The sequence below is a fragment of the Polyodon spathula genome, chromosome 19 (assembly GCF_017654505.1).
Source record: "Polyodon spathula isolate WHYD16114869_AA chromosome 19, ASM1765450v1, whole genome shotgun sequence".
Classification (NCBI taxonomy): Eukaryota; Metazoa; Chordata; class Actinopteri; order Acipenseriformes; family Polyodontidae; genus Polyodon; species Polyodon spathula.
In genome coordinates, this window is record NC_054552.1 from 10,044,230 (window position 1) to 10,058,764 (window position 14,535).

General features: G+C 38.0%; 1 protein-coding gene across 2 annotated transcripts in view; it reads left to right on the forward strand.

Moving 5' to 3' along the window:
• Positions 1–132: 132 nt before the first annotated feature.
• The window catches only part of LOC121294487 (carnitine O-palmitoyltransferase 1, liver isoform-like), a 36,671-nt gene continuing 22,268 nt past the window's right edge, over positions 133–14,535 (forward strand). For both annotated transcript variants that reach the window (XM_041218228.1, XM_041218229.1), the window contains exons 1-5: positions 133–263; positions 8,213–8,371; positions 9,666–9,808; positions 11,204–11,375; positions 12,223–12,324. In XM_041218228.1, the coding sequence (XP_041074162.1) occupies positions 8,231–8,371; positions 9,666–9,808; positions 11,204–11,375; positions 12,223–12,324 (558 nt within the window). In that variant the 5' untranslated portion in view covers positions 133–263; positions 8,213–8,230. The remainder of the gene's footprint in view (positions 264–8,212; positions 8,372–9,665; positions 9,809–11,203; positions 11,376–12,222; positions 12,325–14,535) is intronic.

A 14,535-nucleotide genomic window follows, 5' to 3' on the forward strand; every position in this document is an offset into this window, starting at 1 on the left:
TCCTAGCAGCTCTTCAAGCCTTAGACACCGCCCTCCCTTCCCCCCCCCCAGCGCTGTAGCGAGGTGAACGAGTTCATTTATGACGTATTGCAGGGGGGCAGGTCTTTGTGAAGCCGGTATTTTACATTGCATATTTATCCACTCTCATTGCACGCGAACGTTGCTTGAATAGCAAGGAAGCTCACAGGCACTGAAAACCCGTAACAAAAGAGCGCATCTGAACTGACCTATTAAGAAACACAGTATTGTATATTACCACTCAGGTAAGATGACCAGCTGTTTCTATCTAATTGATGTGTTTAAAGTGATATTTCTACAACATGAGAACGGCAGCTTGTCAGTAGATGGTTAAGTTCATGTAAAATAAGCATATATATATATATAATATATAATTATATAATTATATCTATAATATATATATATATAATATATATATACTATGAACTACTTGAGCCGTGCTTGTTTCTAAGGTGTGTAATTTGTTGCTGTCATGTAAACAGCAAAAGCTTGAGACTGAATTAAAAAAAAAAAAAAAACTTTAATTCTTGTCGTTGTTTACCGCACATTCGTAGTTTGATGGAAGTATTATTCATTGATGCTTGTGGGCGTGCTGATATAAAGTGTGGGGAGTCAAAAAAAAATCGTGGTTCTAAATTTGTGACGTAGAAAAATCATAATATAATATCGGTTTATGCAAGAAGAACAATATCTACGATTATGCTGGATGGTTGAGCTGTTCTTTGTCACAAGTCACATATGCCGGGTGACAGTACACTCAGGGTTTTTTTTTTTTTTCAGAGGTCACTTGTATTTATCGTGCGTTTCTGTTTTTAACTCACTGTCGGCGTTTAGTGTCATGTACATGTCTTACCTGCCTTATTTGTGAATTACATTTTGAATGTACTGAACAGTAATACTTACTGGTACCTTCGCAGAAAGTGGGTACACAAATTCAATCAGACGTTTGCTGAATTCTTCATGAAGAACACAACAGCTCTTTCCAAGGTCGTGAATTAGGTGAGCTTATGACAGGTGACATGTACAATGCCAATTCGTTGCTATGTAGAAACCACTGCTCTTCTCAAATGCTCGCCATTCACATAATGCAATTAATCTGTTCTGGTTTCATACTCGGTAGTTTTTAGAATAGCACATACATATATCTGCATGTTGCTGTTATCTTACCAACATTATACCGGCAGGGTGCCTAATGGGAGCACAGCTAGTGGGTAGATTATTGCAATGTATTCCAAAATATTTTTATTTAAGTAAAAAGAATTAAGGCAAAGCTTGGCGAGAAGACAGAAACCCAGTCACTCCCTGTAATAGGCTCTGGGAACCTAGGGCCCGAATCGATTGGCATGGCGTGTCCGTATATCATTGCAATAATACTGTAAGCCATAGGTTTTGTACATGCTGTAACCTTTTGACCTCGGTGCATTGTGTTTAAACCATGCAGACGAGTCTGTATTTTATTCCTCAGTTTTCATTTAATAAGGAAACAAAAGTACACGTATTTATAAAGCGTTGGCAACGGATTGAACATTAAGTTATTCATAAAAAAACACCACTTGCTAAATGAATAAAACACCCAGGAAGCAAGGTTGTTGCTTATATTTATTATTCATTGCCGGGTCTTTGTGTTTACTGTATACAGTGCTCTGTGTAGTGTAAAGTGTCCCTCAATTTTCTTTGTTATCTTTAGATAAATGCTAGTTGCACAGGCGCGTGTGTAGTATTTAACTTGGCTGATGCGTTGGTTTTCCTTTCATTGGAAGGGAAGACTGCTCTTGTCTGCTTATTTCCATTTCGCAGCGGAATGACCTTTTACCTAGATTCTAGAAGCACAGTCATGTGATTTACTCGCGAAGTGGGGGAGGGGCAAGGGTGTTCAGAGATCTACAACAGCATGGAAGACAACCGGTTGGCAGAGCATGTGTCCTTGAAGTGTCACAAATAATTTCATAAGTTAGCGGTGACTTACTGCGATATTTGGAATCATAACAGTACTACTGTGTTTTGCAAGCGGAGACACACGTTTAGCTTTCTTTTTTTTGTTTTGTTTTGTTTTGCATACGTCGAAAGAAAAATAATACTAGTTTTGAAACTTAAAAAAAAAAGAATAAATTGTTACATTTAAAACCAAACTTTTTTGTGGTTGTTAAAACAGGCCACCGACTGCTGTTTTTTTTTTTTTTTTTTTTTTTTGGTTTTTGGTCAGCTCTATACTTTACCGACCGACATCTTGCTGTTTTTAGAAACACGTGCAATTGCTGGTTACCATGGTCACGTCGATCGTTTAGAAATGCATACATCTGTAGTTTAACCCTTGTGACATTTGAAGTATATTCAAAGCAGTGAATAGCTTTGCTTTTAAATTACTTTCAAACTTTTAACCGTTCCACAAGCCTGATTATAATGTTGAATGTATAAACGTTGTTTAAAATGATTTTGTTGTTGACTTGGTTAGTACACTGACATTTTTTAATATCTACTTCAACTACTAGTAAATATAGAGTTATAATTTTGCAAGGCTTCTAAGGGTAGCAGCAAGACAAAGCCCTGCCCACACTACATAACCGATCGAGAACCGTATTCAGAAATGTTTTAGGTAATCCATCTCAAAGCGTCCACACTAAAGTACTGTTCCATGTTTAGTCAGTCTTAATACGTGCAAACACTATTAAAATAGCCCAGTGTAGTGTTGTAAAGTGATACATCGTCACAATGTGGTATGTGTACCAAAACTTGACCCGTGTAATGTTAGAAAGTAGTATGCTGTGACTAAGATTTTGGTACAGGTTCAATCAACTGTGATGTGTTTTCCTATTGTCAAACAGGGGTACATTTACCTTTAGTTATAAATTATTTTTGTGCAAACCATTAATTATACAATTTTTTTGCAAACTTAAACTGGAAACAGATAATCAATTTTTCTAAAAAGAAAAAAAAAATCAATTTACGAAGAAAAAGACAAAATGAGAAGTCCATTGGAAAGTTGCCGAAGTAAACAAATGTACAAGACTCAATGTATTGCATATGATAAATATTTGCATACTGTTTTCTTAATGGTGGAAAGATATTCTAGATTTTATTAAAAGATGAAAAAGACAGAAAACAGCATAACGTACCCGATTTGAATGGGCACTTCCGTGTTTTCTAAGTTGTTTAGGCATGCGTGAGCAAGCGCAGTATGCTGTGTAACACTTTATCTGTGCACGTGAAAATAACACTACGCCGGTTACAGTTCTTACAGTAGCAGCGCAATGGACTGTAAGACTTGATATGACTTTATCCCACCATGCACTGGATTTCATTACAACCCGGCAAATACAGAGCTTGTGCCCACGGAAGACATGGCGCTTCTTAGCATGAATGCTATGGCTTTGTTTCTTAAAAACACAAGGTACATTTTATCATAATGCATGCTTCGTTTTGAACTGAAGTGCTCCTTGACTGATTTCGTCACTCCAGATATCAGTGTGCCTTGATTTCGACATCTGATCACGTCACTCCATGATCCACCATTTTACAACAAACCTTAGAAATTGTATACGGTACAGCAATATTGATAGTTGTTCTCAATTCCTTCAGGCGCCTGTTCTGAGTACTGTATTTTTAATGTCCATGCACCAAAATGTCAGAAAGCATTCTGGGATATTGGAGGATAAACAAAAAATGTAGTTTGGTATTGCAGCGTCCACACTTCTGACAAACCGCACTGCCTGATGCAATCTAATTTAGAACCAGACTTGAGACTACCCCTGAGGTGGCCTCGAGTCCAGTTCTCGAGTACGTTATTAAACGATGCGTAGTGTGGACGCTAACTGTGTTTAGCACTTTTAAGACGGTTTAAAGGCATAGTGTGGATAGGGTCAAAGTTCCACGAGAATCTGATGTGGGCACAGCATGTGCAGTTGATCTTTTACAGTTGCATCATATGGCAAATGCATTAATATTGGATTGTAATGACTAGTTAAAACTTGTTAAATGTTTTGATTAAATTTATCTTAACATAACAGATCTCCTATCGTTAAAATTTGGATCATTTGTGCGCAAGTACACCAACGAGTGTCATTTAACCTCTTACATCAATTAACATTTGCAAAGCTCTTGAAACATGCTTACCAATTAATGCTATTTGTCTAGGTCATCTCCCACATGAAGAACAAGTAGGTAAAAGCTAATCAAAATGGGCATTGTTTTCAACTTCTAACACGGAGTTACACAGCTCTTGAAACACGGAGTTACACAGCTCTTGAAACACGGAGTTACACAGCTCTTGAAACACGGAGTTACACAGCTCTTGAAACACGGAGTAACACAGCTCTTGAAACACGAAGTTACACAGCTCTTGAAACACGAAGTTACACAGCTCTTGAAACACGAAGTTACACAGCTCTTGAAACACGAAGTTACACAGCTCTTGAAACACGAAGTTACACAGCTCTTGAAACACGAAGTTACACAGCTCTTGAAACACGAAGTTACACAGCTCTTGAAACACGAAGTTACACAGCTCTTGAAACACGAAGTTACACAGCTCTTGAAACACGAAGTTACACAGCTCTTGAAACACGAAGTTACACAGCTCTTGAAACACGAAGTTACACAGCTCTTCAAACGTGAGTTACACAGCTCTTCAAACATGAGTTACACAGCTGTTCTTTAGCAGGCACACCTTGCCTGCCCTGGTAACATTTTTTTCAATCAGGTGTATGTGGAAATTCTTGAGTTGGAATGACCCATTTGTTATGAATGACTGAAAAAAAAAAAAAAAAGTTAGGAGATGCCTTTCTGGTTATGCGGCTGACCAGCCTCTGACTTTGACAGTTCTTTTGCAAACTGGGAATAAAAGGAAAGACGTCATAGAGGAAGAGATGCATTGCTTTATACCAATTGGCAGCCTTCAGGCTCACTCAGTTGGCACTAGGTAAAATGTAAGCTGGAAGTACAAATACAGTCTGCTATGGAAAACCTTGCCTGGCTGGGAAAATACAAAGTGACCCTTTACAGTATGGGAAAGGTAATAATGTGGTTCACTCCCAGTGCCCCCATAATGTTATTTTACTGGTATTCTCATTGAAAGTGGGATGCATACAGCACAGTGTTCTATAGCGCTCTAACAAAGGAGCAGTGTGGTAAAACATTTAGCATAGTAAAATCAACTAATAAACAAGTTACAAATTCCTTCTGATTCTGATCAGATCAGATCATAGGACAAATAACCACTCAAAATGACATGTGGTAGTGCAGTCTAAGAAGAGCAGTTTAGGGAGTGCCCCTAAATAGTATTTGCATATTTCTACACTTAATTATTTATAGTAGTCTTTTTGCATAGTGCTGAATGAGTTGGGATAATACAGTATTATTTTGTACCCTGACGTGTCATTTAACCTTCAGCCTCACAAAATATGTTTGTACATGAGAATGAAATCGCATCACATTATGATTAAATGTTAAATACATAAGGGTTTTTTTTTATATTTTTTGTTCCTAAACAAAATGTATTTCTAAATTAAATGAAAAAGAATGAAATCACCCCTTATCACAAGGCAAGACACCTGCGATGTTGACACACCAACTTTCTTTGCAACAACAGCCTGAGAAACTACAGGAGACAGGTGACACTGGGAGTGTGCCTTGTTCAACCTTGACTTCTGTACATCAGAAGCAGTTTTACTGAACAAGTATGTTTTCAAAATTTAAAGCAAAATTGACTGTGTTGATGATTATAGATGATAAGTGTATTGATTTGCTTATCAAACAACCAAAAAAACCTTAAATGTTTTTTTGCCCTGCCCCAGGTGTAAAACAAAAAATTCTCCGACAGCATGGAAACTCTGTGTTTTTCAGCATTATTCCATAGCAAACAGATTCCTAGGGTCGCAGGTAATCATGTACTCGCTGCACTGTGCTGCATGACCTGTCTTGCTCTGAAAAAGCGATCTCTGTTCATCATTTAAAAATACTGGTTCCCAATTAAACAAAGTGACATCCCAATTACACGACAATAACAGCATTGCGAAGACCCATCTCCCAGAGTTGTTTCCCATTTAAAAAGCAATCCCGAATTTCAGTATCCCGATTAGGTGGCGGAGACTGTAGTGTTGCATTATTTAGAAAATGTATCTCTGCACTTGCTTCACAATGGAGCCCGATATCATTTAGTGTATGTTTTGTCATATAACTGTAACTGTCTTGTATTGCATGTCTCTTATTTTTTTAGAACTTTAGAAGTGTGCACTACAGTACTGGGTGTTCTGGAATTTGGACAGTTCCTCCCTAACTGTGAATAATTGAATGCAAACCGATGAATCATCTAATTTGTGACTGATCAGTAAAGCAGGGGTCTTATCGGTAGTGTACATGGCCCTTTTTTAATCAACTGGCTGTTTGTAATCCAATTATTATATGGATTAACAGCTACATGGGTTGACACATAAAACTGTAGTTGTTAGGGGTGTAATGATACAGTACTGTCACAGTACATATGGAAATATGCAGGTTGTATATATTGCGATACATGCAATGGTTCAGATTGGCTGGCTACTTTTATGATGCATAATAAAATCAAATGAACATTTGACGACAGACTGTTATGTTAAAGAAATTAAGTTAAATTAAATCGGGATGGTATTTATTCAAACCAACTGTAAAACACTCAAGAACCATTTGGTGACTACAGTGAGATATGTTTTGGTTTTGCCCTTGTATCGCAATACCAGCGATGCGCGCATATTGTGATACAATATGTTGTATAAAGAAAGTATCACAATTCATTGATGTGTACTGGATCGTTAAACTCCTAGTTGAGGTGCAACACAGATTGAAATTCCCCTGTTAATCGACTTATCTCATCTTTGAGCAGACGATGAAATAAGTGCTGCTGTAATTGTAACAAGTAATTAGCCTATGTGCTGAAAAGCGACAAACATTGGATTAGCCCTAAAAGATAATCCCTGGTACACTGAATGCTATTTACTGTCTCTAAATACTCTATTTGTGTACTAGAATTTCAAACTGGGCAGTAAGGGATTAAAATGCAGTTTTGGGAGAAGTGACTGCAATGAATCACTTTCCTTTGAAAGCTCAGAATGGTTGAATTGATTTTTAAGCCTGGATAATCCTGAAAGGGTCTGCTAAGGTACTGCCTGGAGCGTCTTGTCTGTTTGGCATTGAAATGTGAATGCTGAGCCTGCACTGCAGCAGTAGAAGTGTTGTTGCCAATCATGTTGTTAAACCTTGTATGGCTGTGCATGTTGGAGTCAGCTATACAATACATAGGCAATTATGCATGTCACTTTTCCACTGCTTATCCAGTTGTGGTAGCCTTAAACTTAACACCCTGGGGATACAGTTTATGGGCACGTGTTCATTTGTTCATTTACATTTTTATTACATAACATGGATATTGTAGGTCAGGGAAGAACCACTTTTTAACAGCACATTAGTCTTTTGGGCTAGACTGGCACATCATTGCCACAGGAAGGACCTATCTGTTCTTGCGCTGCCAATTCTGACACCCTGCCTCAGTCAAAGTCTAATTTTAATGATCTAAAGCATCAGGTCTAAACCCACTCTGTGGTACAGCATGTTGACCAGACATGTTATGATGGCTATTACAAGCTGAATAAATCATGCAAAAACTAAGTTACGTTTATTAAGCATGTAGAGATGAAGAGGCGATAATAAATAAAATGTGAAGTATACACAAATGCGTGTCCCTTTTTACTGTAGCAGAAAAGCACAGCACAAACATAAGTTTACCCACTCTGGGTTATTTAAACAAACACAGTTTTCCCTTGTCATGCACTGTGCTTAGGAGGAGACAACACAACAGTAGGCTTCCCTTAAGCCAATGTTTCCTATGGTGAGGCTTTCACCTGCTTAACTACTGCAATTAATTAAGTAACCAACAGTGGTGACTTATTTTCATCTTTCTACTTGGTCTTAGCCAAATGAGCCACAGGACCAATGTAAAAAATGTGGCACATTTTCATATCATTCTTAGGATTCCCTGTTACAATTGGACCCCTTCCTGGTTGAACCTAGTGGATTAAAAAGGCATAACCCACATATACAGTGTGGTCTTAGAAGAGTTCTACATGCATCAGGAAAACCAACTGACCACCCCCTACCCCAAAACGAATTGCTATTGAAGACCATTGGGTCAGGATGTGAATGTTAAAATACCTGTTTTCTTTTTCAGTGAATCCAGGAAAGAAGTATGGCAGAGGCTCACCAGGCCGTAGCGTTTCAGTTCACAGTAACACCAGATGGCATCGATCTCCGGCTCAGCCACGAAGCTCTTCGACAGATCTACCTCTCCGGGCTGCACTCCTGGAAGAAGAAGTTCATCAGATTCAAGGTACTGTGTGCTGCTGCAAGAATCGGTTCTTAGCACAGGGACTGCATCTACAGCTGATTTCACAGACCCCAATTAGCACTAATCTTGGGCTTCATGATATCCAACCTTAGGTAAGGCAGTGTAAGATCTGTGAAAGCAGCTGTTAAAGCAGCAGGCTAATCTCTGGTGCCTCTGTGTGGTCCAGTGCAACATTACAGTGCAGAATGACTGTGCTCTGTAAGGGTGGTGTGCATGGTATGTGGATGGGGACCCCGAGTTGCTTTAATAAGTCTCGTACATTGGAAGAAGAGTAATGCTGTTCTTGTACAGCGCAAACTAAATCGATAAACAATAGAATCCCGATCTGGGTGCTCTCGTCATTACTGTATATTAGCTTAAGTCTCCTGTGGGACAGACAGCAAGGCATTGCTTTTTATTGCACTGAGGCTGAGTGCAGACAGCACAGCTTAAAGGATGGTCATATGTGTGACAGTACGTGTATGACTTGAGAAAAAATACAGCTTGTAGTACATTTGAAATCTCATTTAAAGTCTAGATTTTAAAAGAAATTTGCTGGTTTACTCCAGACTGGGCTAGACTGTCACTGCACTGCAAACCAACAAGGCAGTTAGATGCTCTGCATGCCTCTCCTAGACTGTGTTGTATCATCTAAAAATGCTGCTTTTAAACGCTTTAGCAACCCTACTGGTGTTTTTCCCACTAGGGATCAGTCTTACAATAAATACAATTAAAGTAAATGGTTAAATGGTGGTCCAGTGGTTAAAGAAAAGGGCTTGATACTAGGTTCAATCCCAGCTCAATCACAGACTCCATGTGTGTGACCCAGAGCAAGTCACTTAACCTCCTTGTTCTCTGTCCTTCAGATAAGATGTAAAACCAAGGTCCTATTGTAAGCGACTCTGCAACAGTTGTTGATGCAAGTCTCTGTAAGTCGCTCTGGATGAAAGCATCTGCTAAATGACTAATAATAATAATAATTGTGATAACTGAAACAGAAAATTACTCCAAGGTTATTTTTTAAATTAAAAAAATGTTGAATATATTTATTCACTTTTATAATTTTCTAAAGTATAAATTGCCTTTCATATTTCATCTGGAAGTAATGGTCTGTTTTAGCCTATTAAGTTATATTGTTCGAGCAGTTATTTCCAAAATGGGACACGCCTATTTACCAAAATAACCCCAAGGTGTATGTAAACAAGTACAATGCATGAGTTCATTTAACTCTGATTTGTCATATCCATGCCACGTTGCCCTTTTAAAGCACTTTGCTGACCCTGTTTCCCTTTTGTAGAATGGGGTCATGACCGGCGTGTTCCCTGGAAGCCCTACAAGCTTGCTGGTAGTTGTGGTGGGGTTCATGTCCACAACAGCGTACACAAAAACAGATCCTTCATTCGGGTTGATAGCCAGAATCGGGGCACACCTCCCTGTAAGGTAAATAATTTGCAGGAGTTTCAATCCTATGTTTAATAAATAATATACTGTTAGTATAACAGCTGTCACCTGCAGAGATCACCCCCACAAAATCAATTTCACTGTCTTCTGAGAACACATTCAGTTTCATTGCCCTTGGCTCGTACTGTCTTCTGTGTTTCCTTACTGTATTCCACCTATTTACACAGAAGCTGCAAAAAGACGGAGTTCATTGAAGGCAGTACAAGAGCTTGCTATTGGTGGTGGTTTTATGGTTCATCAGAAATGGGACATGATTTTGATTTGGAAGGAGCTAGCATTAAAGGAGAACATCATTAATCCACAGGTGGTTTGTGCTCTCTTTTTCCACCTTGACGAATGGCATAGTTGTAACAAACTATTCCGACAAAGCAAAACTATCACAAATCTTTAATGAAAAAAAGAGCTTCTCTGACATGGAGTAACCACAGTGCCACCTATTGACTGAAATTGATGGTGACGCATATCAACATTGACAATCCTGTAAGAGTACAAACCCTCTCGTAACTTTTCTCCTGGGAATATTGAGTCCAAAATCACTAAGACATAAAAACATGCCCCATACCCCTACATAAAGTAGTATCTGCCACCATGTAATTACACTTACATGTATTGTATGAAGTTAATTGTCATTTTAAAGAGATACAAATGCAAACTATACGAGAAGCAGTGTTTATTAAATAATGAACATGCAGTGCACTATAATGATTCTATAATTGCATCATGATTTAAAGACAATTACTGTATAATTCCTATAATTATGTACTAATATGGCAAAATGTCTGTATACATAACATTCTATTCTCAGACTAAATGTATCTTCAGAGCTGTTCTAGTGTTTAAGCATCCATTTCTTGGATTGTTCTGTGTTCCCTCTGTTCACCTACGTTGTATGGGCGACAGGGCTTTCTGTTGTTATGCCCCAAAACTTTGGAACACCATTCCTAAAGAGATCAGGGATTCTGCCACTCTTAATGCTTTTAATCTAGCTTAAAGACCTACTTTTAAAGAAAGGCATTTTTATGACTGTTTTATTTCTTTGTAAAGCGCTTTGAAATGTTGCTTTTAAAGGCGCTATATAAAATAAAGTTTATTATTATTATTATTATTTGCTGTCAGGAAAGTTTAGCTTGCTGTTATCTTGAAGTGATTTCCAGCCTTGCTCTTCTTCTTGGTACTCTGCAGTAGGTCAAGCACTTAGCAGATATCTGCTGTTAAGCTTATATATTTATTATTATAACATCATTAAGAAAAAACAATGAAACATATTCACACAGATGCGCTGCGGCGTCTGTATATTTACTTGAGTCCATAGCACATCGTCAATATAAGAACATTGCTCTTTTAGCATGCGCCTGTTCTTTCAATCCTCTGCAGTAGGTACCTGTCTGATGAGAGCCAGAAGATTGTGGGAGGAGTGCTCATCGGCACCAGCCTGTGGGTGGCTGGTATCTCTATCATGCGCACCACACTGAAGATGCTGCTCTCCTGGCACGGCTGGATGTTCAGTGCACACGGCAAGGTGTCCAAGAGAACCAGAATCTGGATGGTGAGTGCTGTAGCTGAAGGGACTTTATTCGCTCAATTGTGTGGTCATATCATAGGAATGTACAATTCCATTATCAAATAGTGAGCTGTAGCAACAGATGATTTTTATTTTCTTCTGTAGAATATGTGTGTGTGTGTGTGTGTGTGTATATATATATATATATATATATATATATATATATATATATATATATATATATATATATATATATATATATATATATATATATATATATATAGGCTCCCTTGAGAAAGATATGTACAACATATCGAAACGTTGGGCAGCTGGCTCTTTGAGATATATATATATATATATATATATATATATATATATATATATATATATATAATTTTTTTTTTTTTACAGCATACAGCATCTTATTGGGTGAAGCAGTGTTATCTTTCATACATTCAAATTCAGTGTCAGTCAGTCCGGGTGAAGCAGTGTTCCAATATTACCTTGCATTGTTAAACAGATGCACAGCTTGGTCTAAGGAAGTCATCTCTGCAATCGTCTGTTTTAATTTAGGTTTAAACGCCTTTTTTAATTTTTTTTTTAATATAAATATTGTATTTGTTACATATAAAGACTACTCCATGAATGCTCACAGAGTTCTGGGACTGTTTGACTCCAGCAGCATGTCCTTCTACATTTAAGAAAACATATCTTGATTGTTTGTTTTTTATTTAACAGTCTAAAATCACCTGCAAGTTACATTCTACAGTAATGTTCTCAGAATTGGATAAGTTATTTTAATATATAAATCTATAACTCCTGAAGTGTGCCGTGCAGACATACTGCTGCCTCCATATATATTGCCATGCTGTTTATGGCTTTTTCTCTGTAGGCACTGGTGAAGCTTTTCTCTGGACCCAAGCCAATGTTGTACAGCTTCCAGACGTCACTCCCACGCCTTCCTGTACCTGCAGTCGCAGACACTATGAAACGAGTGAGTCAAATCTGTGTGTGTATGTGTGTATATATATATATATATATATATATATATATATATATATATATATATATAGAATATATATATAATATAAATAGTATACATATATTTTTATTTTACAATAAAAATAAAATAAACTGAAATGAATATGAATGAATAAACTGAAATGTCATCATTTAAGTATTCATCCCCCTGGGTCAATAGTTGGTTGAACCACCTCTGGCAGCTATTACAGCCAGTAGTCTTTTCGAATAAGTCTCTATTAACTTTGCACACGAGATGCGAGTAATATTTGCCCATTCCTCCTTGCAAAATTGCTCAAGCTGTGTCAAGTTAGTTGGGGAACGGTGATGGACAGCAATTTTGAGGTCTTGCCACAGATTTCTGATGGGATTAAGGTCAGGACTCTGACTGGGTTACTCAAGGACATCTATTTTCTTCATTTTAAGCCACTCCAGTGTTGCTCTGGCAGTGTGCTTTGTATCATTGTCCTGTTGAAAGACAAACTTCTTCCGCAGTTTGAGTTTTTTGGCGGAGGGGCGCAGGTTTTTATCCAGGATTTCTCTGTATTGTGCGCCATTCATCCTCCCATCAATCCTGACAATATTGCCAGTCACTGCTGCTGAAAAGCATCCCCATAACATGATGCTACCACCGCCATACTTTATGGTGGGGATGGTGTTGCCTGGCTGGTGTGCAGTGTTTGATTTGCACCACACATACTGCTTGGCGTTCAGGCCAAAAGGTTCCACAAGACGTTCTGCCACATAACTGCAGTATCTTCTAGGTGACGTTTTGCAAACTCTTTACGGGCAAGGATATGTTTTTTTTTCAGCTAGGGCTTCCTTGCCACTCTCCCATAAAGGCCGTTTTTGTGGAATGCCTTGGAGATTGTTGATACATAAACATCATCGTCTATCGCAGCCACTGACTTCTTTAACTCAGAGTCACAGTTGGCCTCACAGTAGCTTCCCTAAGAAATGTCCTTCTTGTCCGGCAACTAAGTTTAGAGGGGCGGCCTGATCTAGGCAGTGTGGTGGTAGTTTCATATTTGTCCGACTTCTGCACTGAGCTCTGAGGGATGTTCAGTGCCTTTGAAATGGTTATGTACCCTTCCCCAGATTTGTGCTTCTCTATAATCACATCACTGACTTGCTTAGAATGCTCTTTCAACTTCATTTTGATTTTTTCTTTAGAAAGTCTCTACCATACTGTGGGACCATACAGAGAGAGTGGTATTTATCCTCACAGATTCATTTAAAGCAGGTGATCCACTAATTTCCTACACAGGTGCAAGTACAAATTGTGTGACTTGTTGAGGTAATATATTGCACCTGAGCAAATTTAGGCTTGCAATTACAAAGGGTATGAATACTTTTTAATCTGAAAATCTCCATTTTTCATTTTTAGTGAATTATTGAAAGCTTTTGGAATTTTTCTTTTGATTTGACATGGTGCTCAAGGCTTTGTAGAATAGTGGGGAAAAAATCCTAATTTAATCTATTTCAAATTCTGAATCTGAGACTCTTAAATGTGAAAAATGGGATGGGGGCCGAATATTTTTCAAGGCACTACGTGTGTCTGTGTGTGTCTATATATATATATATATATATACTCTATCAATGCCTCTAGAAAGTCTAAACCCCCTTTAAAAATTTTCACATTTTGTTGCAAAAAATAGTTTTTTTTTTTTTTTTTTTTTTAATTAATTAAAAATAAAAACTGAAAATAGCTAGGTTGGATAAGTGTCCACTCCCCAATCCTAAATTAGCTCAGGTGTAACCAATCGCCTTCAAAATCACACACAATGTTAAGTGGCCTCCACCTGTGTTAAATTGTAGTGATTCACATGATTTCAGGATAAATGTAGCAGTTCATATAGGTTCCCTCAGCTGGGTAGTGCATTTCAAAGCAAAGACTCAACCATGAGCACCAAGGCGCTTTCAAAAGAAGTTCGGGACAAAGTTGTTGAAAGGCATAGATCAGGGGATGGGTATAAAAAAATATATATAAAAAAGGCCTTGAATATCCCTTGGAGCATGATCAAGACGATTACTAAGAAGTGGAAGGTGTATGGCACCACCAAGAGTCTGCCTAGATTAGGGTGTGTTGGGTTTGCGCCAAACATAACGCTTTGCATTTAGGCCAAAAAGTTCCATTTTAGTTTTTGTCAGACCACAAAACTTTTTGCCACATGGCTACAGAATC